General features: G+C 46.0%; 2 protein-coding genes and 1 pseudogene across 2 annotated transcripts in view; 1 reads left to right on the forward strand and 2 right to left on the reverse strand.

Annotated features, from left to right (window-relative positions):
* SZT2 (SZT2 subunit of KICSTOR complex) overlaps nucleotides 1-5,950 on the forward strand; it is a 53,397-nt gene extending 47,447 nt beyond the window's left edge. Inside the window, exons 66-72 of the mRNA XM_063104151.1 lie at nucleotides 1,713-1,926; nucleotides 2,322-2,475; nucleotides 2,616-2,738; nucleotides 2,848-3,253; nucleotides 3,383-3,499; nucleotides 4,877-4,945; nucleotides 5,092-5,950. Of these exons, the coding sequence (XP_062960221.1) occupies nucleotides 1,713-1,926; nucleotides 2,322-2,475; nucleotides 2,616-2,738; nucleotides 2,848-3,253; nucleotides 3,383-3,499; nucleotides 4,877-4,945; nucleotides 5,092-5,235 (1,227 nt within the window). The 3' untranslated portion in view covers nucleotides 5,236-5,950. The remainder of the gene's footprint in view (nucleotides 1-1,712; nucleotides 1,927-2,321; nucleotides 2,476-2,615; nucleotides 2,739-2,847; nucleotides 3,254-3,382; nucleotides 3,500-4,876; nucleotides 4,946-5,091) is intronic.
* On the reverse strand, nucleotides 5,947-8,718 carry HYI (hydroxypyruvate isomerase (putative)). Its single transcript, XM_063104150.1, has 8 exons — nucleotides 8,424-8,718; nucleotides 8,227-8,338; nucleotides 7,072-7,186; nucleotides 6,804-6,882; nucleotides 6,665-6,714; nucleotides 6,492-6,561; nucleotides 6,224-6,358; nucleotides 5,947-6,101 (listed from the first exon to the last, which is right to left on the reverse strand). The coding sequence occupies exons 1-8, from the start codon at nucleotides 8,620-8,622 to the stop codon at nucleotides 6,028-6,030; spliced, it is 834 nt and encodes a 277-aa protein (XP_062960220.1). The 5' UTR covers nucleotides 8,623-8,718; the 3' UTR covers nucleotides 5,947-6,027.
* A 5,580-nt stretch (nucleotides 8,719-14,298) lies between these two features.
* LOC134384117 (N-acetylglucosaminyl-phosphatidylinositol de-N-acetylase-like) lies at nucleotides 14,299-18,200 on the reverse strand (annotated as a pseudogene).
* Between the last annotated feature and the right edge of the window lie 8,831 nt (nucleotides 18,201-27,031).

The raw sequence follows: 27,031 nt of genomic DNA on the forward strand, positions 1-27,031 counted from the left end.
TCAGGTTACCAGGAATGTCACAGTAGGGCCCGTGTAGTTTCTAGAGGTCAGGGTCTGAGTGGGTCCAGTATAGACAATCTAGACTCCTTTCCATTGTGTAGAGCTCTCATATCTGGGCAGTTCATGTCCAGCCCACAGATGGTTGCCTTTAACTTGAGCATAGGTACCTGGTCACAGGATATCACAGGATAATGAAACCCAAAAAAGCGTGGTGACTTTCTGTGCAGGAACCTACCTGGGCCAGAGTGCTCAGAAGGAGCTGTGGATGGCCAAGTGTTCTCACACTTCCCTGTAGTGTTGGAGAGTAGGACCCACCTCCATTACCCTCTTGAGCTTCCTTCTGGCTTCCCTGTCGTCCGATCTCCATCCAGCTTGGCTCTCTCTGCCCCTACCTATCTAATCTCTAATTCTGCTCAGGTTTCTAAATTTCTTCATTATTGCTATTGTTTATTAAGTTCTTAGCATATATCTAAGTGAAGAGGGGAGTTTTACTCCTTTAGTAAGATAAGGAAACTGAGGTTCACAGAGGTTAATTAATTTGTCCCAGGACACACAGCTAGCTAGTCAGTGGCAGTACTGGGGTTGAAATCTAGGTCCCTGTCATACTGAGAGTCATCCTTGTGTAGTTCAGTTTATCACTCTGCCTCTAGCCTTATGAAGACCCTTACGTTATCTCCATAATACATGAGGAAACTAAAGCACAGAGAGATTGTGACTTACCCAAGATCATACAGCTAGGCTGGCTTATTCTAGTCATTTGTTTCCTTTCCTCTTAACTCCTTAGCCCAGTGCCCCCAAGAGAGTGGCCGTGTAGATTCTGCTATTCTAGCCCACGCATCCAGCTGTTAACACTTTCAGTGATGGTGATCTCCACCAAGAGAAGCGCCCACTCCACGTCTCTGCCTTCCTTTCTTTTTCCATCAGTAGTTCATTCATTCAGTCAGTCAGTCAGTTGGTCAGTCAGTTGGTCACACATCAGTCAGAGGAGGCCTAGCCTTGACAGGATGTTCCACATGAAGCTTTACAAATGAGTAAGAGTTAGCCAGATTTGGGATCAGACAGGGCAGCATTACGGGCAAAGGGCACACAGGTGCACAAGTGTAGAGGAGAGAAAATGTGATGTACTTGGGAGGAGCAAGTAGTTTGTTGGGAAAATAAAGCTGGAGAGATGGGAAGGGGCCAGGACAAACTTTCTAGTGGTAAATACACACCAGGCCTACCCTGACCACCACTGGATTTCTCATAACACCATCTTCTAATGTACTATGTAATTTACTCATTTCTTCTGTCTAATGTTTAATGTTATCTCCCCACAACTAGACTGTAAGCTCCTTGAAGACGGGTTGGTTTGTTTCCCACTGTATCCCCAGCACCTAGAAAGTAGCTGGTGGGTACATGGAGACGCTCAACAAATATGTGCTGCATCAGTGAATCTGTGCCAGACTCTCGTGGAATCTGGGACAGAGTAAAGAAGCCCAGTCTCTCAAAAACAGTCATAGTTTTGTATAAACAGAGTTACAGTACCCTATAAAAAAGTGAGAATATAATGAGGAGGGCTTCCCCATAGAAGCTTTTCTGGCAGAGGGGGTTCTGCTGGGCCCACAGCAATGGGGGGAGTCTGTTGAGCTTCCTCTTCCAATGGAAGGCGGGAACTGTGGATGGGGCAGCCTGTGCTATCACAGCTAACCCAGTGCCCTGCTCCACCTCCCCAGCTGTCCATGCTGTTCACAGAGGAGTGTGACAAGGTGCGGGACCTGATGCACGTGCACTCGTTCAGCTATGACTTCCACCTGCGCCTCGTGCACCAGCATGTGCTGGGCACCCATCTGGTGCTGCGGCATGGCTATCACCTCACCACCTTCCTGCGACACTTCCTGGCCCACCACCCTGACGGACCCCACTTTGGCCGCAATCACATTTATGAAGGTCTGTGCCCAAGGGCAAGTCAGTGAGCCCAAAAAAGAGCAGGTCACAAAGTGTCTCCAGGGCTGGCAGGACCACCTCCCAGGGCAAGTGGTCTCATGTTGTTAATCACCTCGTATCACTCATACCAAGTCCCCATGTTTCAGTCCTGTGTCTGTCTCTGTTTTAAATTGTTCACAGTCAGTTTCACATCAGAGTTCGGACCCTGTGTCATGTGTACCCTGCCCTCTGTTCTGAGCTTCTTTCGTCCCATCTCAGTGTTCCACAGGAATTCAGGAGGTCCCAGGAAAGCACAGCCACTCTGCCTGTCAATCAAAGCCTTAGCATCTCCTATCCCCCTGCCCACCAGTGTGTGTCCTGGGCTTAGTATCTGCTGTCTCCTATGACTTGCCCCTCAGGGACACTGGAGCTCCCCACACCACTCATTGCTGCCCACCAGCTGTACAACTATGTGGCTGACCATGCCAGCTCCTACCACATGAAGCCACTGCGTATGGCCCGGCCAGGGGGCCCGGAACATAATGAATATGCCCTGGTGTCGGCATGGCACAGGTAAGGCTGGGAGGGGGACCCAGCACGCATGCTGGGTGAGCCAAGCTTGAGGCCGTACCTGCAGCAGGGAGATCCATGTTTTCTTGGGCAGAAGGGGTGGGGTTGGTTTCATTAGACATCTCCCCACCCCCACTGCATAGCTCTGGCTCTTACCTGGACTCTGAGGGACTTCGCCACCAGGATGACTTTGATGTGTCTCTGCTTGTCTGTCACTGTGCTGCACCCTTTGAGGAGCAAGGAGAGGCCGAGCGACATGTTCTGCGGTCCGTAGATCCCCCACCTTGAATATGCCCATTTCCCAGCCTGCCCCCTGTTCTTGCTCTGTGTCTCTCTTGCTGTGACCACCACTCTCCTGACCCCTCCCTACCCCAGGCTGCAGTTCTTCGTGGTGCTCACCAACCAACGAGAGCTCTTCCCCAGACTAACTGCTGACATGCGCCGGTTCCGGAAGCCCCCTAGACTGTCCCCTGACCCAGAGGCTCCTGGGAGCTCAGCTGGCAGCCCCAGGGAAGCCTCGGGGCTTGTTCTAGCCCCTGGACCAGCTCCTGTGTTCCCACCTCTGGCTGCAGAGGTGGGCATGGCACGGGCACGGCTGGCTCAGCTGGTACGACTGGCTGGGGGTCATTGCCGCCGGGACACCCTCTGGAAGCGCCTCTTCTTGCTGGAGCCCCCAGGGCCTGATCGACTGCGGCTAGGAGGGCGCCTGGCCCTGGCAGAACTGGAGGAGCTCCTAGAAGCAGTCCATGCCAAGTCCATTGGGGACATCGACCCCCAGCTGGTAAGGGACTGTAGGCTCCAGAAAGTGCTGGAAAGATGCCAGGAATTCCACAGGCAACCAGGGTGGAGGGGACAGGGGTCTCAAGGTGACTTTGGGACAGAAGATTCAGGTCTGTGGACCCTCTCCCAGGACTGCTTCCTTTCCATGACGGTCTCCTGGTACCAGAGCCTAATCAAGGTTCTCCTAAGCCGCTTCCCCCAGAGCTGTCGCCATTTCCAGAGCCCAGACTTGGGAACTCAGTACCTGGTAAGTCCCCTTGACCTTCCTCTAAAAGGGGAAACACAACAGAAATCCTCATCAGAGATAACAGATACCCACTTAAGGAGCCCCAACCTGACCAAACAAGCTCTTCCCTGGAGGGAAGCCTATGCAGATCCACGTAAAACCCTCTGAGCACTGAGCATCAAGCCCCAGCATGTGCTTTGCTGAGAGGTAACTGAGAGCACTGCCCAGAGTCTCACCAAGAACACAGACCTTGGCTTGAGATCCTGAAGGCCAAGCTCTGAACTTACAATCCACGGAGCTCTCAGAACTTTGTCAGTGGTTGGTCTCGGAGGCTGGAGTCTCAGAAAGGACCTCGTGGTCTTTAAAGCCTTGTTACTCAGAGTGTGGCCCTCAGACCAGCAGCATCAGCATCACCTGGGAGCTTGAGGGAATGCAGACTCTCAGGCCACACTGCAGACTGCTAGCTCAGGATCTGCATTTTAGCAGTAGCCCCTGGTGATTAGTGTGCACTTTAAAGTTTGAAACCACTTTTGTAAAGGACAAGTGGAGAGAAAAGAGCTATGTGATGGGCATGAGTGTGAGGAATTAAAGAGTCTAAAGACACGAGCCTAGAGAGAGCTGTGCATCAGAGAGTAGGCATTCATGAGAAAGGAGTTGGAGCCTGGCGAGGGGGCCTGCAGCACAGTGTTTGCAGGGAAGGTTCCTTTCAGGGTGTACAAAGGGTCATCCAGAGAAGCAAGGTCAGCTGGGGTAAGGCTGCAGTAGTATAAGTGGGTATGGGCAGATGGGGGGCTCCAGTGAGTGGTAGGAATGCTGCAGAGGAGTGGGGCAGGGGGAAGGGTGATGAGTTCAGCTAGGGGCAAGTTGAGTCTGAGGTCCACGAGGACATTCACTGTCTAGAAGATAGGTGGACATTGGGGACTGGCACTCCCGAGAGAGATCTAGGCAGCAGCTACATGAGTAGGAAGTAACTGATGCCTTGGTAACTTGAAATCGCCCAGGAATGAATCGCAAAGCTAAGCACTAGGGAGCATGGACTTAAGGGGACAGTCCCAGGGCAGGACAGAGAGACCAGCTCAGGGGGCAAGAAGGGGTCGTGCCAAGGGTGAACTCTCCTTTGTTGATTGGCTTCAGTGTGCCAGGCTTTGTGCGGGGCTTCTAGAACCAAGACTTTGCCCTCATTCTGATGAGGCTTGGATGGATGGACAGGCAAGCCAGTGAGGATGAGGACTGGGGTTTGAGTTGGAGACATGGACCTGAGTGACCTTGGCATGCAGGTGGGGTCAGGTGTGGTGATGGAACCAGGCCTTCTCTCACCCTCCCATCTCCACAGGATGCCCTCCAGGAGGGTCCACGCTGCCTCAGGTGAGATGGACCTCACTCTTGTCTTTCATGCAGGTTGTGCTGAATCAGAAGTTCACTGACTGTTTTGTGTTAGTGTTCCTGGACTCCCACTTGGGAAAGACGGTGAGAACAGGTGGCGGGGGCCTTGTGTCAGCCTAGTGGGAGGCTGTACCCCGAATGCTCTACCTTGGAGCCTACTGAGGTGGGATGCCTGCTCTTCCTGAGCCTGTGCCCACCCCTCACCACTGCACCCCCATTGTGTTCCCCAGTCTCTGACAGTGGTTTTCCGAGAGCCCTTCCCAGTACAGTCCCAGGACAGCGAGAGCCCCCCAGCCCAGCTGGTCTCCACCTACCACCACCTGGAGTCTGTCATCAACACAGCCTGTTTCACCCTCTGGACTCGCCTCCTCTGAGGAAGTGGACTGAATGTCACTGCTCCTTGAATCATGGATCCATAAGATTGCCACTTGAGGCAGGGCTGACAAGCCCTTCTGGGCCACAGGGCAAGCCTGGACACTAAGTGACACCAATGGCTTTGTGAATGTCTTGGGGGTCTGCTGCCCTAGCCTGGCAACAGGGACTGCCCTCCCCAAACACTCAGCTGCTAACCAGCCCTGGACTCCAGAGGGTCAGGCCAACTCCCTGAGGTGCCCATCCCCTCCCAGGCCCCTGGACCCTTCCAGAAGGGGACTCCTCTTTCCTGCCCAGCTGGTGGAGCCCCGGTGGCAAGCACTCACACCACAGAGCTCTTCTGCCTGAATCCTGCCTCCCAGTCTTTGGTCACTGTCAGCCACCTGCCCCCTTGAGCCCTCTGGTCTTCATTTCCCACTGGGACATCACTGCTGGACATTGCTATTGAGATAAGACACCTCAGTTCCAATCAGCTCTGCCTTTGAAGAACCTGTGACCACTGTCAAGTCCCTTTGCTCTCAGATTCTTGGTTTCTCATCTGTAAATGATGTTGACTCAAAAGCTCTCCCATCTCCACAGCAACCCTGGCACCAGCTGGAGGACTTGAGTGTAAGCTGTGTCCCTTCTTAATGGGAGGGAAGCAGCTCAGAGAAACTGAAGTGTTAGACACTGTGTGTCGTCCCCCACTGCCCCCCATAACATACACTTATGAAAACATTTAGCATGTCATCTTTAATTCAGAGGTGGATGCTCACTCACTGTTCCAGAGGGGCATGTGGGTAGTGTGCAAGACCTCACTGGCCAGCCGGGGGGCGACCCTGCTTATCCCAGTATGAACGTAGCCAACTCAAGCCCTCTACTGTGTTTCCTGTGGGGAGAAGGAGGCAGTGGCATCTCTATCAACAAGGAGGAAGACAGCCCCTACCAGTACCTGTCCCTCCAGAGCTCCTTTCCCCAGGGCCACACCTGGAGCCTCAGCCCACCCCTCACCTCGAGGCCGATACTCGCAGCCCACAAAGCCTTTGTAGCCTTCATCCTCCAGCAGTTGGAACAGATAGGGGAAGTTCAGTTCTCCAGGGCTGCTGGGCTCCCCTCGGCCTGGGACCTGTGCCACCTGTACATGCCCTGGGGACAGACGTGGAGAGCTGTGAGGCCCAGGTGCCTGCTGAGGCCTATGGGACAGATGGGGGTTGAGAAGGTGGGAGGGCACAGGAAGTAGCGCAGTAGACCAGGAAGGAGCAAAGGAAGTGACCCTCACCAACGATAGGCAGGAACTCCCGGATATTTCCTGTCAGGTTCCCATCCATGATCTGCCAGTGGAATATGTCCTGGGGAAGAGAATACTACAGTCAGAGACCCTTCCGGCCCTGCCATTCTTCACAAGTTTGGAGAACGTGGCTCTCTGAGAAGTACCCCCTTTCTTTCACTTACCATTTGTAATAGGAGGTTGGGTCTTCCAACCTTTCGTAAGATGGCCGCCGCTGGGAGAGAAGCCAGGGAGGGGGCCATGAGCTCCAGGAGAGCACAGGAATCAAGAGGGACAAGAGAAGGCACAGGGCTGGGGTCCTACCCTGCTGTGGCGTATCCAGGAAGTACTGGGGGTCAGTGATACGGGTGTTAATGGGCTCCAGCAGTCCCATGAGGTTCTCCTAGCACCGGGTTGAATGCTGTAATTAGAGCTCCCCCCAAGTTTGTCCGCATCAGTTGCTGCACCAGACCCTCACCAGTCCCTCTGACCTGGGCCAGTGCCCAGCCTTACATCTCATTTGCTCTCCCCGCGATGCACCCCCCTCCACACACACACATAAGTATGTGTGTATGTGTCTCCACCTTCTCACCTGAGCCAAAACCCCAGCTGCATGCCTCAGGTTCTCCAGAAAAACTGTCTCCATCTCACTCTTGACTGCTGCTCGATCGGCCCCGTGGGGTACTCGGCCAGCCATCAGGTGAATACTGTGGGGAAGAGAGGACTGGAAGCCAGCTTCACGCCCTCGGCTCCCTACACACCTCTTCCAGAATGCCCTCTGGCCAGGCCACCTTCACCCACCTCCCCAGGTCTCCAGTCCACGCCACCTGGGCCACAGTATTCAGGCATTCCAGAACCCTCAGACACTTCTGGGTCAGCCGAAGGCTGAACCCTTTCCGGGACACCTTCTTAGAGTCAACTCGTCCCCCTGCCTCAGGGACCTCAGTCCATCACTTAATCCATCCTGTGCTTCCAACCTCCCTTTCCCTTGGTCCCTCTCCTGAGCCTATAAGCATGCTTAAGTCTCACCTTTAAAAATTATTTTGATCCTTGCTTCTCTCAAGTATTCCATGCTGCGTGTCTTAGCCTTTTCCTATCTGTTTTCTGCCCCATGACTCACCAGTAGGTCAGCCTATTTGACCTCTGAAGGATTTGATATTTATTTGATCAGCCCCACTTTGAGCCTTCCACCTCTCCTGTCACCACCTGATCTTTCTCAGCCACATCCAACTTCAAGCAGACATTCCAGGACTCCCAACCCCAACAGGCTACATCTCCAGCCTCTTGAACTCTTCTGCACACACCAAGCTTGCTCTTGCTTCTAGCCACTTTACCTCCTGCTCATAAAGAAAATGCCCACTCCTTCAAGACTCAGTTCAGGCACCACTACCTGTAAGCAGCTTCCTTGGATCCCAGAGAGGGTGAGGTGCCTATCCCGCTTCCACAGCTTTCCTGAATAGACCCATCCTTGAATGGATCACTGAGTATATTTATGTTGCTATCTCCCAGGTCAGAATGGGCTCCCAGCACGGGATCCCGGCATGGGAGTAGCATGAAAGACCGGCCAAGAGAATGACACGCGACAGATAAAATACAAAAGGCATTTTACAAAAGACCAGGACTAAGGAGACAGAGAAGGGCTTGCGCGCACACTCCTGAGCGTCTCCCAACCTGGCGTCTTCTCCCTCATCCCGAACCTGCAGCAGAGTCAGGGGTCACAGAGGGGGAGGAGGACAGGGTAGGATACCTGGGACAGCCCAGAGCCTTGGCGTACAGCACAGCCTGCTCCAGCCCCTCTCGGAAGGCCGCCTGTCTCCCAGGAACGGCCCCCAGCCCCATTTCCCCCTTGTCCTGGTCTCCTGCGGAGAAAACGGGCCTCAGCCCCCGGCTCGGGCTCCCCGCCCTGCCCATGCCGCGCCCGCCCGGCCCGGCCCCGCGGCTCACCCGGGGGCGTGTTGATCAGCACCAACTGCAGCCCCGCTCCCCGCGCCGCGCGCGCCAGCGCCTCGGGCGGCTCCGCGTACGGCCAGGCCACCTCGGCGGCCTGGAAGCCCGAGCTGCCCGCGGCCCGGAGCCGCGCCGGGAGGCCGGGGAGCTCGGGGAACAGCCAGGACAGGTTGGCCGAGAAGCGCAGCGGAGCCATGCGGCGAGGAGGACCCGCGGGGCAGAGTCCGCCGCCGACCGGAAGCGGCGGGCAGGCGGGGCGGCGTGCGGCCGGCCTTCCCTCACATGCGCGAGCACCGTTTGGCTAGAAAAGCGGAGAGCTGTAAAACGCTGGGACCGCCCAGAAAGCACCCTTTCCCGACACACGGGGAGGCGGCGCAGAGGGGAAGGGCGGGGCGGGGCGGGAGACGGCGCGGAGGCTCGGCGCCCCTGGGCCGGGTCGGACGACCGAGCGTGGGTTCTAATACTCACTATTTCCCCGACTGTAAAGGTGGCTTCTGTCCTCTAAGGGGCATTGGAAAGCTGCACGCACAAAGAACTTTTCTACCACCACTTGTCAACCTCTAACCCTTTAACTTTCCCTTGCAGATTAAAAAATAAATCTGCAATTTTTCCTTAGAAAATTCTTATCGTGCTGTATTTGAGGTTTTATAGCCTGTTTTTTTTTTTCATGTAATATTATTTTGTGAGCATTTCCCCATGTTCTTCAATATTCTTCAAAGTCATTGCCGCACACCTAGGCAGACCATAATTATCGCGCTGCTCTGTTGATGGACATGGCGTGTGTGCGCTAAAAGAGCACTTTAACAAATTCACACACACACACGCGCGCACACACACACACACACACAAACCGGGGGGGGGGGGGAGAAGATATAACAACCACAATTACTTGAAGTTGATACGACAAGCAAACAGAAAGGACATTGTTGGGAGGGAGGGGGGAGGGAGGAGGGAGGGAGGTTTTGGTGATGGGGAGCAATAATCAGCCACAATGTATATCGACAAAATAAAATTAAAAAAAAAAAAAAAAAGCACTTTAACACCCCTCTTGGTCCCCATTTCTGAACCTTCTTCTTAGACTCCTTTTCTAGAGATCACAGGAAGAGAAACTGCCACCGCCGCGGGTCTCCGCACCGAGAGGCTGTGGGCGGGCCGTCGCCTCTCAGCGTCAGCTGATTGGGCCACGGGAGAACATCTGACACAGGGCAGCCAATCCTTGCCGAAGACCTCATACTTGCATAGTTTGGAAGGATGATTGGGCCAATCAGATTCCCTTCTCAAGTGTTCAAACAAGGAAATGCTGAGAGTCAAGCTAAGAGGTGGTCTTGCCCGAAGATGACTGGGATATAGAAAGGAAGTTAGCAGGATCTCCCAAGTCCTGTGCGTGGAGGTAGCACGCTGAGAAACAAACCCCTGCTGACCCCGGGCTGTGCACTTCCCAAGGCTGGGATGTTTACACTTTCCTGGGCTTCTGTGTATGTCTTTAGATAATGAATTTACTTTCATTTACAGTAACCCAACTGATTGGGCAGATTCTTACAGGTATAATTACATGATTAAAATATAGGTATATTTTAAAGTTCTTAGTGGCTGTGCTAAATTGTATTTCAAGAATGTAATTTTATACTTAATACATGAGTAGAAGTCATCTTGATCTGTTTTCTGTGCTAACGTCGACAGAGAGAAACTCCAAGTGCAATATCAGAAGTACTCAGCGTCCACTGTTTGTTCTGTCCCCGCCCAACTCCATCCCAAGTCAGGCCCACTCAGACAGACACCTGGGGTACAGGCTGATCCCGCAGTAAATCCAACTGCTTGGCAGGTCCCATTTCTTCAGCTCTGCCTCTAAGAACAGACTGTCACCAGCTGATACTGATCACCTGATTTCTTGCCCATTTGTAGCTAGCTTTGTACTTGGACCTTTGGCTTGTCCTGGAGGGTGTTTCTTGGATATAGTCCAATCAGGATGTGACCTCATTAAACTTAACATTTTAATCAATCCCAACTTCAGCATGTTTACATCCAAAGTTGATAATGCAGAGTAACATCTAAGGGAAGTAATTCCTTTATTAATTCTTCCCTGAAAATCTGAGTATACAAATTCTATTTAAGACTTTTTTAAATTATTTTTTTCAGTATATAAAAACATTGGTTTATTTAAAATTTCCTTCCAGATTTTTACTTAACAAATTAAGTAAAAGTTGGAATGTACAGTAAAACAAAAGTAAAGAGGCAGGAAATAAAGTCTCAAATCTCAGTACCCAGAAGCAACTATTGATAATTCTTTACATTTCTCTAACCTCAAAGATTTAAAAACATTTTTGAATAGGTAATATATACATGATCCAAAATTCAAAAGGTACAAAAGGTATCCATTCCCTTCCTCTCACCCCATTCTCTTCCTCAGAGACAATCTCTATTACCAGAGACATCCTATATGTTTACACACATATGTGAAATGCCAAAGACCCTTGATATTTTCCTAAGCTATCTCTACACCCCAGCAGGAGCAACTCAGGCTGGGGGCAGGGAGTAGCTGAACGGAAAAAATCTGCTTAATTTTTTTCTGATGGGCTGAATTCCTGGGAATAACCATAAAGCTAGGCTAAGAATAAGGTAAGAATAAAGTTAGTTAAACATGTATCTCCCTAAGGCTAAACGAGGTCTCAGGGCCACCAGATGTTTGTTCCTCAATAAATGGCTTAAGAAAGTATCAGAACAACCATCTAAGGTGTTTTGCAGGAACTGCTATCAACAGGAAGCCTCCTTTGAAGCAGTATCCTCCAGACCTGAAGGGGTCGAGGAGGACATGAGTCACAATGCCAGGGGTAGTTGTGCCGACTTTACCCCAAACCAATCAGACTCCCGCATGACTCCTAGGATGCCCACTCATGATTCTGCTTTATAAATGCTTGTGATTTTAAGTTATCTAGAGTTGGAGGTCTTCAAACTCCTTTAGCTGCCTCAATCTCCTTGACTGGCCATTCAAAACTAAATGCTGTTCTCTGTCACTGCAAACTTTGGCATGAGAGACTTTTTAGTCATTTGGCATGGTGGACACCGAACCCCCTCTTGGTTCAGTAACCTGTATGTGTAGACATAATTTTTTTTCCTCACAAATGTTGCATTCTCTAACTCGGTTCTGCATTTTGCTTTTTTTCTTGGAGATCTTTCCATATCAATTTATTGCCTTTTTAAATAGTTTTATGGTGTTCTATTTTACTGGTAAACCCACGATTTATTTAACCAATCCTTAACTGATGGACATTTGGACTGGCTCAGTATTTTACTATTATAAACAGTGATTCAGTGTCTATCCTTTACATACCTCTTTTGGCATGTGGAGTAAATCTACAGTGTAAATTAGTGGAAGTGGAAATGCTGGGTCAAAGCATATGTAATTTTACCAGACACTGCCAGGTTGTCCTCCACAGAGCCTATGCCATTTACATCTCTACCAGCAGTGTGTCAAGGGCTAGCTCTTTTTTAATGAATCATTTCTTTGCATAATTGAAGAATGGCTATACACATTTTTTAAAATTTCACATTATATCAAAAGTATTTCTCACATCAAAACTATTCACAAACAACAACAACAAAATCCTTTAAAATTATAAGTTCATTTTGAAAGATGACCTTGCTATTTAGTACTTACCTTTTGGATATAGATCCTTCAATGTATATATATTTATATACTTGAGTGTGTTTTATATTTGTGTATGTATATGTATATTTGTGTATGTATATTCATTTAACAAAAATGGGATCGTACTATTCCTAACCTGTTTGTAAAATTTTAATATATTGTGAACATTTTTCCCTGTCACAAAATACGATTACAAGGGGCCGGCCTGTGGCTCACTCAGGAGAGTGTGGTGCTGATAACACCAAGGCCATGGGTTCGGATCCCATATAGAGATGGCCAGTTTGCTCACTGGGTGAGCGTGGTGCTGACAACACCAAGTCAAGGGTTAAGATCCCCTTACCGGTCATCTTTTTTAAAAAAAAAACAAAAACGATTACATCACTGGATTTTTTCCAGTTTTGCTATTATAAATAATACTATGATGATCTTTGTGTATGGAATTTTGATTTTCTAAATATTTCCTTAGGTCATAGGGTATGTATAGTATAGCTCAGTTGGTTAGAATGTGGTGTTATAACACCAAGGTCAAGGGTTGGGATCCCTGCACCGGCGAGCAGCCAAAAAAAAAAAAAGAAAGAAAGAAAAAGACTATGCATATTTTAAAAGCTTTTTTTTTTTTTTTTTTTAAAAAGATGACCGGTAAGGGGATCTCAACCCTTGGCTTGGTGTTGTCAGCACCACGCTCAGCCAGTGAGCAAACCGGCCATCCCTATATAACATCCGAACCCGTGGCCTTGGTGTTATCTAAAAGCTTTTAATACATATTGAGATTGCTGTCCAGAAAGACTGGGTCAGTGTCTGTCTTCCCAGGAGCAGGACAGAAGTCAGCCTGTCCTGCCACACTCTAACCAGTATTAGTGGCATGCTTTCACAATGGTCACACTTTCATGTGAAGGCTATTAGGAGCTATTGACAATTTTAAGTAGGCAAATCACATAACCAGATTTGCATTTTCAATTCCAACTTCAGAGCCAAATAGCTGTCAACCTCACAAGGCCCCTAGGAGGCATTTGAGATAATGGTGACACTGAGAAAAGTGACCCAGTTTTGGGTGGAGAGACTAAACAAGTAGGGGTCTGACTTGCTTGGAGAAAACAATTCAGGACCTCATCAGACAGGTAGAGGGAAGAGTCGCTGGGCAGTGCGTCCCAACATCTTTTCTGTCCAGGACTTTCAGGTATGCTAGTCCCTGTGTTTAATGCCTAGTTACTCTTTAGGTCTCAGAAGAACAGCAGCAGCTAAGGTTTCTTTGCTATGCACCTTCATGTGTTGTCTTGTTCAGTTCTCAGATGCTGGGACCATTCATCTCCCACGTTACAGATTAAAGCATTGAGGCAGAGAAAGGTTGAGCACCTTGCCTAAGGTTACACTGCTATCACTCTAGCTTCAAACAAGGAGACCAGCCTGTGCTCTCCACCACTGAGCTTCCCTGCCTCAGGCCACTTCCCTGGACCACCAGCTGCACTCTGGGAGTAGCTTCCAAGCCGGACCTCACAGAGCGCTGTTGTTTGTAGGACAATTTGAAGACATCAGGTTCTTGAGTGTTTAAAGAAAAAAGTTCCAAATTTCTCTATTTCCTACTTTTCTCAAAAGACTGAGAGCTGACATATTCGATGGTAAGCTTCTTGAGGGCAGGGCCCATGTAATTATCTCTGTATAAGACAGTGCCTTCCACAGTGATCAGCACTTGGGTGCTCCAGTCAGTGACTATGGTATTAAATAGAGCACGTCTTCCCTAGATTCAAGTTCTGATAAATAGGCCACAAAGAAAAATCAAAGGACGTACGCTAAACTAATTCCATACAGACTTTTGCATTGTGTCTGTTTTGGAAACAATGTAAAAATATGGCATTGCATCTGTAAGGTGTTTTCAGAGCATTTTTATATTCATTTTTGATAACAGCAACCTGCCCAGGCTCTATGCTAGGTGTTTGACATACACTGTATCATTCTGCAAATCGTTTTTCATAAGAACTTGAGCCACTAGCAGGGTGGCTATTATTATCCTTGGGTTGGTTTATTTTTGTTTGTTGTGGTTTTTTTTTTCCCCAGGGGAAGAAGCTGCAGTTTAGACTGCCTGTGGGCCTACATGGCCGCCCTTTTACAGAGGGTGCTCTAGCCAGGATCTCCTTTGGCTCGTGGAGATATGCCAGCTTCAGGCCAGGCCCCCAGCTTCCTGGTCTATTTTCCCCCGTTGTTCCTTGGATCTGAACACTCTTTAAGGATTCAGAGGAAGTGTAGCGAGTTGATTCTCATGTACCGGGAGAAGAGAAAGTAGAGGCAGTGGAACCAGAGGAGCTAGCTGCGGTGGCAGGACATGGCTCTCGTGGCCTGCGCCACTTCTTTGCTGATGAGCACAAAGAGGACATTCTGGATATGAAGGAGAGACAAGGGCAGATCCAGAAGGGAGACATACTTGCGCAGCACGTTCACAGACTCAAGTGTGAGCACAGAGCACCCTTTAGGTACTTCCCTTCCGAGTGGAGGGCCCTCACGGCCGCTTACAGAGCGACATGATTAATGTGACCACTTACTCCTCCCACATCGAAAGTCACCACCGGGATGATGTCATTCACTTCCACGTGCTGGAGGAGGATGCTGGCTACCTGCTCCGTGTCCCACTGGGCTCTGGGGTCATCTGGGAAGTCCATTTAGGTCTGAGATAATTTTTGTGAGTGTTGTGAGAGAAGGGTCCAATTTCATTCTTTTGCATGAGGATATCTAGTTGTCCCAGCACCAATTGTTGAAGAGAGTATTCTTTTCCCATTGAAGTGTCTTGACGCTACTGTTGTCAATAATCATTACACTGGAGGGTGGAATCCCCAAAACATCACAGCTCTGCAAAAGTTCTTTCTTATGAATCTCTCCTTGATTGTAGTAATTTCCTGCAGAGAAGCAAAGCAGAGAAACCTGGTGCCTCAGGCAGGCCAAGCCAAGAACTGTGGGAGCAAAGACCATGGCTTCATCATTGAGGTGTGTGACCACCAGGAGGGTCTGGCTTCCGGCTCCCAGCAGGCCTGAGCGCTCTCAACTCTTCATTCATTCTGACCTGTTTAAGACTTGAAAAGCACCACTATCTATATCAGGAACAAAATTTGTCCAGCTTCCAATGAGCACCCCCCACCACCACCACCTTTTTTCCTTGTACATCCTTTAGTGCAGTAGAAATGCTGTATAAGCTAGATGTACATGTCTCACTTTTCCCCTTAATTCCTTTACAACACCTTCCCATCATATACCAAAATAAATGTGTGAGGATTACAATGTCCATGAAAATTATTTTCTTTATTCACCATTTGATTGTCTACATCTTATACCATTTTACAACACAGGAATTACACTAAGTTATTATTACATCTTGATTCTTTGCATTTAACTTTTAACCAAAGAATTTGCACAGGTGTGATGTTTTGTTATGGCAACAGCAATTTGTAAATAGTGCGTGATGACTAAAACTTGAGTATAGAGTTCAGGGTCTCATTCGATCACTGGATAGCACTTGCCAATGTGGCAAAACAGATTACAACTCGTGTGAAATGCAAATCAAAACATCAATGAAATTCCATGTTATACCTTCCAGACTGGCAAAAATAAAAAAGACAATGTCAAATATTGGATAGGCTTTGGAACAACCTGGAACATTTATGCACTGCTGATAGAGGTGTAAATCACTACAACCACTTTGGAAAACAATTTAGCATTATCTCTTACAGCTGAATGTTCATATGCCTGTGATCCAACAGTTCCTTTCCTGGTTGTATTCTCTGATGAAACTTCTGCACAAGAAACAAGTTCAGTGATGTGTATAGCAGCGCTATTTATGCAGCAAAAAGATGGAACTAATCCAAATGTCCATCAGCGCATACATAGATGAGTTGTGGTATAATCATACAGTGTTGTATATAAAAGTGGAAAGAAAGCTGGTGACCCAAATGATAAAATTGAGTTTGCTCTTGTATTAGAGCAACAGATAAACAGTTTAGTGAAATATGGTTCAAACTGAAAACATCAGTGTGAGGGCTGGCCCGTGGCTCCCTTGGGAGAGCGTGGTGCTGACAACACCAAGTCAAGGGTTAAGATCCCTTTACCGGTCAAAAAAAAAGAAAGAAAGAAAACATCAGTGTGAAATCGCTCAGAAACATAATCTTGAGAGAAAGAAGCAAATCAAATACATACCGTATTATTCCATTTATATAAAGTCAAAGGCAGGGAAAACCAAGCAGTATCTTGTGTAGAGACACAAACATCTATGGTAAAACAGTGAAGAAGAGAAAGTGGATAATAGTCACAACATTGAGCATGATGGTGACCTCTGAAAGGGGAGGGAAGTGGGTGGCATTCTAGACTTTGAAAATTATTGTCGTCATGGGGCTGGCAGGTTAGCTCAGTTGTTAAGAGCATGGTGATGATAACACCAGTGTCCGGGCTTTGATCCCTGTACCTGCCAGCTGCCAAAGAAAAGCCAGTGTCATCCTTTCTCTTACACTGGTACAGTCCGTTAATTTTATCACTCCTCTTTATAGCTTACATATATTTTATAAAATTTTTTTATCCATTTCATATTTAATAAAAACAAATTTTTAAAACCTGGATGAATTACTACCAGGGTTAGCACATTTTACATGTACATCCTCATTGTGGTGTCATCATAATCTCAAGGATTTTCTACAGACTTAGTTTTTCATGTTGTTTGTATAGTTTGGACTATAATACTGCTTTTTACACTCAACCTGTCACTCCTCAGTGTAGTGGTCTTTTGCTGTATTATCCACTGTAGAGGGTTAGAAATCTTGATTCCTATTTGATTATTAGATCGGGTTTTTAGGTAATGCATGTATGGGACAAAAGTCCTCGGATAGGCGGCTAGAGCCTACAGCTAGGGAGCAAGAGCCCATGGAATCAACTCTAATCACTGTTTAGGTAAGGGATTGTATACACTGATTGTTAGTATAATGGGTTCATTGGAAGATTTTGTGAGAAGGAAACTTACACAGGACTAAAGCCTTTAATGTGAACAAGAGAACTGAAGCAAAACAGGGATTGTTCTGAGGGCAATAACCCCTAATACAGCAAAACTTAAATGATAGGAAAATATGTGAGTTAAGATTTCCAAGGACATTCTGCTAGATTAGTTAGCACATGGGGTCGTTCCACATTTTGCTTTAAGCTGTTTCTTTAAGTTTCTTAAGAAGTCAGGCACTTTAATGATTATAATATTGTTTCTTTTGCACATCACATAGTTTAGATTTATGACTCTTTTGATGGTATATTGTTTAAACTATTTTGAACCATGCACGCTTGGGTGAAAATTGTTACGTAGCCAGTTTCTTTATGTTCTTACTATGATTGATTAACCATTTGCTTTTCTTCTGTAGCGTCCTTGTCTTTACAGTAAAAACTGAAGCAAAAAAGGTGCACCTTGCTTCTCCTTCCTAAAAGGAGTCGTCCTGACGCAGTCCCTTTGGGCTTCTCATTGCACTGATATTTGCTTTGAGTAATCTCTTTTGCATCTCTGCTACACAGCGAGAGATGTGACAATCCGCTCAGAACCTGTGGTAGGCCTCCAATAAAATGGTGCTCCAATGATCTCTGCCTCCTGGTATTCACGCACCTGGGTACTCCCCACCCCTTGAATGTGGGCTGGACCTAGCCACTCACCTCTAACAAGCAGATATGACAAAAGTGGTATGATGTCACCTCAGAGATTAGGTGACAAAAAGACTGTGGCTTCTGTCTCGGGTGCTCTCTCTCACTTTCACTCACCCACTGTAAGGAAAACCAGCTGCCGTGTTGCAAGCTGCCCTATGGAAAGGCTCATGCATCAAGGAACTGATGCCTCTGGCTGTTATGAACCAAATGTTTGTGTCCCCCCAAAATTTACACGTTGAAGCCCTAACTTCCAATACGGTGGTATTTAGAAGTGGGGCCTTTGGGAGGTAATTAGGTTTAGAGGAGCTCAGGAAGCTGGGGCCTTCATGATGGGATCAGTGTCCTGTAAGAACAGAAAGAGAGACCAGAGCTGTCTCTCTCTCCACAATGTGAGGACACAGCAAGAAGGTAGCCATCTGCAAGATAGGAAGAGAACCCTCACCGGGAACCAAATCTGCTGACACCTCAATCTTGGACATCCCAGCTTTCCGAACTGTGAGAAATAAATGCCTGTTGTTTAAGCCACCAGTCTGTGGTGTTTTATTATGGCAGCCCATGCTGACTAGTACACTAGCCAACGGGTGGCGATGACCTGAGGCCTATCAACAGCCACATATGTGAGTGAAAGCAAATCTCCCAGTTGAGCCTTAAAATGCCTGTACCCTGTGACCTGACCTATGCATTTCCCAGTTGCAATCATCATATCGGCTCCATAAATCCTATGCACCCTGGCCTGTACCCGTGATTGTAGCCTTGTGAGACACCCTGAGTCAGAGACACCCAGCTAAACTACACCTGGTTTCCTGACCCACAGAAACTCTTTAGAAGTAAATATTTCTTGTTTCAAGCCACTGAGTTTGGGGATAATTTGTTAGCAGCAATAGATAATTAATAGAAAATCTCTTTCTTTTTCTGGGAACAGTTCCCTTGTTTGGGAGAACCATATCACTTTCACCACTCCTTCACCTTAGGGTGTGAATGGCTGCTGCCATCATCTTATGTGATTCTTTCTTCCAAGCCACAGTGACTGGTCAGTGAGCGGACACCCGATCCAAACTGGACCAACCGTAGCCTGTGACAGACACTGTAGGTTGCCTACCCAGCATCTGTTGTCTCTTTTCTCCTTCCTAGTAGAACCATACTCACAGAGACAGTCAGCCAGATAGAATAAAGTTAATGTACAGAAAAAAAGTGGCAAAGAAAAACCCACAGAGGCATGTGTTCAGCACTTAGAGCCTCTATGAGGGAGTCAACCAGGCTGAACTTCTTGCTTCATATTCACTGTTTTTGAATGTCCCAGAACTAATTTGATTTTCCCATCCCTTGGTCGAGCATTGTGCACATTTCAGGAAATACTTGGTTCTCTTGGTAAAAAGCAATTTAAAGACCTGAACCCTGGAGCACTGGGGTTATGTATATATATCATTTCTTGAATTTACATAATTTTGTATAACTTGTAGTGGCATGCAGGGTGAACCCAAAGCAATTTAGGGATTTCATTGTCTAAGAGGGAATTTTGTCTTCCAAAGTGATGAGTTTATGCTAATGTTTTTTATTTTGTCAGTCTTCAGTAAACTCTTTCCTATTTTGCTCTATGCAAGAGCATCTTCGTTTCTATTTAACTTTCTTTTTTGAGCTACCAGTGTTTCTATACTTATATACAGTATGCTCAAATTAGATTCCAGATATCATGTTATATATTTTCACACCCAACCATGTGTTCAGCTACAACTGTCTAGATTTAAGAATATCACCATTTAAGTGTCACTCTATTATGTTTTTTTTTTGAGCCATTGAGCTCGCATTTCTAAGCCTTCAGAACTTAACTTTCCTACTTTACTCAATTTTAGCAGTAGTAGTCCACATTACATGGATTCATGATAGTTTGTAACGGTGTCAAAAAGGAAACTAAATCTTTGGTAAAAATTTTCTTTCATAGCTTTCTATTGTATCCAAGCATTCATACAGGAATATCCATGGTACCTCTATATTAAGTTTTAGCAGATTTAAACGGAATCACCTCACACACACAGTACATTGAATAATAACATTATTATACAAAACAGCATTGAATCACTTTACAAAATTTGTGCTTCTATGAGCGATCATCTGTATTCTTGGAAGAATATTATAATATTTGCTGTTCTATGTTATACATTCTTATCTTTAAAGAAGCGTCCTATAACTGGCTCTTTATCTTTAGTTCTATTCTGTCACTGGGTGGTTGGATCGTATCCAGCAATCCTTCTCGTGCTCCTCCCTTACATGTGTGTGCTGCTAGTAACACACAAAGGCTCTTGGCAGCCTTAACAAATGGAATCTTAACTAATTGCACACCCACCACACACAAACTTTAAACTTAGTTAAGGACAACTGTGTGCGTACGGTTTAATGGGTATAGGTGTAAAAACTTTTTGTTTTTTTTTTAAAGTTTGTAATTTTGAAAAATCTCAGTAACCCTGACTACAGAATCCTCTTTCCCTTGTTTAGTTTTTACACCCATGGTGTTGTGTATATATTTTTTGTAACTTGTTTTTTTCATTTAGAGATATATAAAGAAGGGTTCAGATCCCTGTACCAGCCAGCTATGAAAGAAAGAAAGAAAGAAATATATATAAAGTTTTTTCTTGAAAAAAATATAAAATCAGTCTACCTTATTTTTTTCTCTCCCTTTGGCCCGTCTTTTAACTGCATTTTATTTTGAAACATGAAGGTGTTATCACTCTTCTATTAATGGACAACAAGATTGCTTCCAAACCTTCACTATTACAAACAATAAACATCCTTGTATATGCTTTTTCTGTACAGATATGAATATTTCTCCAATATAGATCCCCAGATGCTGGACCAAAGGATATGCACATGTAAAGTTCTAATTCACTCCTAAGTCGCCCTTCAAACAGCTTTATCAATATACATTCCTTCCAACAGACAACAACAGTGGATAATATCAGTCTTTAAAATTTTTGCTAGTCTAAAAGGGAAAAACATTTCTTAAAAAGAAGTCCTTGATTATTACTGAGGTTCAACATCTTTCCAGAAGTTCATTGGCCATTAATATTCCCGCTTCTGTGAATTGCTTATTTGTAGATTTTGTTCACTTTTCAATTGGATTCTTAGTGTTTTAATTCATCGATTTGTATGTTCTTTATAAAAATTCTGCATATTAGGTCTCTGGTTTTGCTTATCTTTTTATTCTGTTTAAAGTATCCTTCACTGTTCAATACATTGGAGATATGAGGCTTCATGTTTCCTTGTGGGAGGGGCACTTCCAGAATCAAACTCCTGGGCTCTTACCCCACATTCTCAGTCTTCCCCTGGGGAGAGGGAGTGACTCAATTGGTTGGCAACTTAGGCAGAAAGAAGGAGCTGAGATGCTCAGCTCATCCCATCCTCCCTGCTGTCTGTGAAAAAGCAGGCATCCTGCTCCGCTCCTCCAGGCCGTAAGTTTTACAGGATCAGGCCGTCACAGGGCTGACCTCAGGGGTGAAATAGTAGCAAACTTGCTTGCCTAGCAGACCTAAGCCATATTGTCCAATAGATTTTGATGGTAATAAAAGTTGGATTTGTATCTCCATCTGCCACACTCCTGAGTCTCTCTCTTAATGGGTTCTTGTATCAGAGTCCAAACACAAAACAGATGGCACACTCAAGTTAGGATAATGCAGGAGATTTAATAACAGGATGACTTTGAAGGTGTGGCCAGAGTACAAGGGAGGTACACGGGATACTGCACAACCTAGGGCCTCCAGGGTCTAAAAAGGTAAGGGGTGGTTACTGAAGGTCAGGAAGAGAGAGCTGTGTAGAGATAGCTGCCCAAGAGGAACAGAAGCCCTCAGGCAAAGGATACAGCAGCTTGAGGCAAGCCTACAGGGCAGAAGCCTGAGAAATAAATACTCTGACCTTACTTTCTTCCCTCCCTCTAACCTCCCTCGAGGCATCCCAGCTAGAGAAACCAAGCAGAGCAGAAGAGCAAGGGAGCCCATCGATGTAATCAGCATACGTCCATCTACTTGGGTAGAGAAGAAAAGAGATCTGGGGGGACAAACAGAATACATCTGGCCCAGTGCTCCCCTTTCCTCCTCCAGTGCACACTCTTACCCTCCATCTAGCTGAAAAGTTCATGTCCTCATCAAAGGGGATGCATGAAGTCCCACCAGCTGCCGTTTTATCAGGAGGCAATCTCAATCTGGCATGATCCCTCCTGAAATTGTTACAGGAGCCACTCAGCTCCTGGCTGTGGCCCCCCAAAATTGTTAACGAACGCACAGGTCTGGCCGCCTGCCCCCAGACAAAAGCAAACCACTCAAAAGTCAAATGCTGGTGAAAATGGAAGTCAGCGTTTATTCAGGAATACCAGTGACCTGAGGAGAGATCTCACCAGTAAACCTGAAGGAGAATGGCCAGGCTAAAGCCATCTCAAAGGCTCAGGTTTACTGAGGGGTTATTAAAGAGGGGATGAGGGCATGGAACGTGGGAAATGAAAAGCAGGAGGGAGGGGCGCATGAGCAGTGAGGGCTTCGTGCAAGGTCTCAGGTGCAAGGTCTTGCCAAGGCTCCGTCTCGTTTCTGTTCCCATCCTTGTCTCAGGGTCTGGGTAGGACATGCAAGTCTGCAGCTTCAGACTGGCTGGAAAGCAACTTCACATTCATGTAAATAATGCCATCTTGCCGCATAACCAAGGTTCAAAATATCAAATAGCCATGCGGAAAGAGAGAACTCAGAAAAAGGCAGACCAAGAAAAAAACTGTGTCTTTTTAAAATTTGCCTACAGCCCATGCAGTTTTAGGTCCCAACATGGCTTCAGCCCTACTCACTTCAACAAAATCTAAAGCATTTCTACAACTTGTTTTTCTAATAAGGAATTGGGTAAAAGCCAGGAGAGGTGTGGTGGGCAGAATTCAGAGAAAGCCTCCCAAAATTCGGAGAAAGCCTCTCCTGGAGTATACACACCTTCTCCCATTCATTCATTAATCAAGGGGCTGATATGAAGGGATTTTGCAGATGTAATTAAGGTCCCAAATCAGTTATGAAAGGAAGATTATCCTGGGTAAACCTGACCTAATCAGGTGAACTATTAAAAGGAACTGGGCTGTTCCTGATGAAAGAGTAAAATGTCACAACCCCCAACCCTCCAATTTCTACCCAGAAACCCAGAATTTTTCTTTTGTATTTGTCAAGCAGCATCTTCATAGGCTGCCCAATTATTTCATTTCTGGACATCCTTGCCATAATTCCTTTTAGATAAAACACTGATTACCATTCTCTGTCTGTGGCTTATTGTGGGCTACCTGACCTCTGACAGTCAAGCACAGCCACCTTGCTCTTCTATGCTAGGATCCCATTATTCCTCTTAAGATCGAGAAACCCAACCCCTTTGCTTTATCCCCATCATCTCCAGCCTATAGGTAACAGTCACCACAGAGCTCTTCAAGGACTTCTTCATGTGTTAGTAAGGGGAGTGTCCTCCAGGACTTCCTGAGGGCTATGGTTAGGGAAAAGTGAGCAGATTTACACAGTACAGTGGTTCTCCAAGTGTGATGATCTGATACAGGCTCGAGTTTATAGAACGGGGCTTCTCCAACTTTAACGTGCATACAAATCACCTAGGGATCTTTTTAGATGCCGAATCCGGTTCAGCAAGTCTGGGGTTGGGCTCAAGATTCTGCATTTTCTAACAAGTTCTTAGGTGATATGAGTGCTTCTGATCTGGGACCACAGCTTTGCATAGCAACGCTATAGGGGAGAGTGTCTGAAGACTCAAGAAAATGGACCTATTATGTCAGCGGTTGTTGGGAAAATAGAATAATTTAATCAGGCCCACTAGCCTCAGGGCTGGTTGGGGGTGGTGCAGCAAATTCTTTGTAAGCAAGTTGTGTGTGGGTAGTTAGTGCACATGCACAGCGCTGTGACTTGGCTGGCGTCTGCCTCGGGCGACCGCCTGCACAGCCATGCTCTCGAACCTGTGGCTCCAAGGACCTGTTTGCTGATTACCTAGCTCATAGACCTGCGTGTGAGGGGTCTTGGGACCCAGCCCGGTTTGTGAAGGGTTTGTGACCCAGTCTGTGAATGGGCTTGAGGGGTCTGTGAGCTCCAGACCCAACCCTAGCTCGACAGTGGTTCTCAAACTTTGGTGTGAATTAGAATCACCAGGAGGGCTTATTAAAACACAGATTTCTGGACCCCATCCCCAGAGTTTCTGATTCTATAGATTTCAGGGTAGACCCAAGAATTTGCATTTCTAACAAGTTCGCAGGTTCTGCCGAGGCTGCTCGTCCAGGGACCGCACCTAGAGAAGCATTTGTCTGACATCCTTATAATCCACTGCCACACATTTTCCCTGGATTCTTGACTATACACCTTGGCAAGGTTTTGTGACCTTTTAAGTGTATAGGCCATCGTCTTCTGGAGCAGGCCTTATACTTCGCCCTATTGGCCAGAAAGAGATAAGAGCTAAGGGGGTGGGGCCTGAGGAGAATTAGCCTCAGCTTGTGAGGCAACTGCCCTGGGCACAATTACTGTAGAGCTTTTATGCAGAGGAGAGCTAGCTCCTTCGCTCAGGAAAAGAGGTTCAGAGGAGTACAGAGGTTCAAAATTCTCAGCCCTATCATGTCTTCCTTTTGGGTGTCCTGTATCGCCTTCCCATATCTTAGAGTACCACTCCTCCCCCAATAACCTTGCCTTGGCTTAAGAGACTTGTCAGGGTTAAGCATTTAGTTGGTGCTGCAAATCTACAACCCTTATACTCAGACCTGGCTTGTTTCTGAGCCATATTTACCTGCAGTTACTAGAAATAAGGGATTCCTTCAGTGCCACCATGGAGGCATTCTGGTTTTCAACGTGTCCTTTTAATTGCATTTCCGTAGCTTTGATTTTCTCTTTTTCCCTATGTAAATTTTTTAGGGAGGTAAAAAGAATCCAGTTGGTTTCGCTCTTGTTTAGTCACTGTTGTCGCCGTAGCAATTAAGTGCTAGAGCTGCTTAATCTCTCAGTGCCTTGCCCTTTACCTGCATTTCATCATGTGCTACCACCGTTGATCTGAGTAATGATGATGCCACCACGTCACGTTTCCTAATTCTTCCCCAGCAAGGTTATCGCTGTGCTCCTCAAATATATGAGCAACTGAATTCCAGAATCCCATTTTGAGGGACTATTTTCTGATTCCACAATTACTATGTCAGTCCAAGTACAAATAGAAAACAGATGGCACACTGAAATTAATATGATTCCAGGAGAGTTTGATGAAGAAACGATTTATTAAGGTTTGGACAGGGTATAGAGGACGCAGAAGGAATAATATGGTTATCCGGAACTAATAACAGCACGATTTAATTATTTCATTATTAATTATTAACAGCCATAGTTCTGAAGGAATGAAGAGAGGGAGTGGTTTCTGGAATCCAAGAAGAAATTCCTGTAGAGTAGGCCAATTGCAAGGAAGCGATGACTTTTGGTCAAAGGACACAGCCAGCGCGCGTGGACCTCCAGGGGAGAGCTCTCGCTAGGGATCGGCATTGGCTGAACCCAACAAGAAGCCGGAAGGCAAGGAATCCATTGGCATAGCCCATGCAGCTCAGCAGCCTCAGGCAAAGAGGGAGAGGCAGAAGGTGGAGGGGGGATCTGCAGGGCTGAGTGTCCTCCTAAATTTTTTCTGGCACTCTTACTGTTTATGTTTCTTGACATTTATGTCTACCATCTTGCTCTTTGTTTTCTATTTGTCTCATTTAGTTTTTTGTTCCTTTATTTCTCTATCCTTGACTTCTTTGGGACTAATTATTTTTATTTTTATTTATTTATTTTTTTTTGGTGGCCGGCTGGTGTGGGGATCTGAACCCTTGACCTTGGCGTTATGACACCATGCTCTAACCAACTGAGCTAACCAGTCAGCCCTGGGACTAATTATTTTTTATTCATTGTTTTCCTTCACGACCTTGTTAGTTTTACAATATTTTTTTATTCCTTTAGTGGTTACTATAGGGATTGAATATATCTCTTACATCACTATAAACTCATGTTTAGCTTGATAGATGGTTACATATGGAAGTATATATGTATATGCGTACCATACATACATATGATTCATATCACACATACGTACATACATGTGCACACAGGCTAGTTTACATACATATGCGTATATTTCCTTACTCTGCCAGCTGAGAGGGCCTAGAAGGAATGACACCCCCGTAGCAAAAAGCACACCCAGCACCCAGATCTAATACCATTCTCGAATGAAAGAAACCATGGCTCCTCGGAGAAAAGAATGACTAAAGTTGGGATAGAAAATAAACAAGATGAGCCTGAATCATCTTGTAGTGCCGGAAAGTAAAGGAATGTTAAAAACAAAAAACAAATGATGACGGGATGTCAAGGGGACACAGGAGTCAAATGAAAGAACTCCCAATGGCCAAACCTGCAAAAATTTGAACAAACAAAAAAAACTAAATAAGACTGTATTACAACCCAGAGCAGAAAATAAATATCCATGAGTCCATACTTGTATAAATGAATTATTGAATATATAAATAAATGGGACAGGAAAAATATCCCTCGTAAAACAATTTCAAATAATTTCTGTAGGTGCTCTTAACTCCAAGGAGATGGAACATAATTTCCCACTCCTTAGGTATGGGCTGTACACAGTGACTTCCTTCCAATGAGTAAAATATGAAAAGGAGGAAAAAAGAATAATTTTACAGTGGAGAAACCTGATGAACACTACCTCAGCCAGGTGATCAAGGTTAACGTCAACAATAGTAGGTCATGTTGATAGTATGTACCCTTTGATATGATGTGATGAAAATGGATCTTTACCACTGTGTTCTTCCTCCCGCAATCAGGCAACCCCAATCTAATCCTGAGGGAAAAAATCAGACAAGTCCCAACTCTGGGACATTCTACAAAATACCCAACTAGTACTCCTCAGAACTGCCAAGGACATTGAAAACAAGGAAACTTTGAGAAACTGCCACAGCTAAGAGGACCCTAAGTAGACACAACAGGTTAACGTAAGGTAGTATCCTAGATCAAATCTTGAACAGAAAAAAAAATAAAATTAGGTAAAGCTAAAGAAATATAAATAAAGCATAAACTTCAGTTAATAGTAATGTGTCGATATTGGTTCACTAATTGTGACAAATGTACCATAATAATGTAAGATGCTAATAATAGGGGAAACCGGATGTGGGGTACATGCAAACTCCATGTATTATCTTCTCAACTTTTCTATAAATATAAAACTGTTCTAAAATAAAAAGTGTACTTAAAAAATATGACTCTTTGACTTACTAGAGTCTACCTTAAATTAGTAC

Source organism: Cynocephalus volans, chromosome 8, assembly GCF_027409185.1.
Source record: "Cynocephalus volans isolate mCynVol1 chromosome 8, mCynVol1.pri, whole genome shotgun sequence".
NCBI classification, from domain to species: Eukaryota; Metazoa; Chordata; class Mammalia; order Dermoptera; family Cynocephalidae; genus Cynocephalus; species Cynocephalus volans.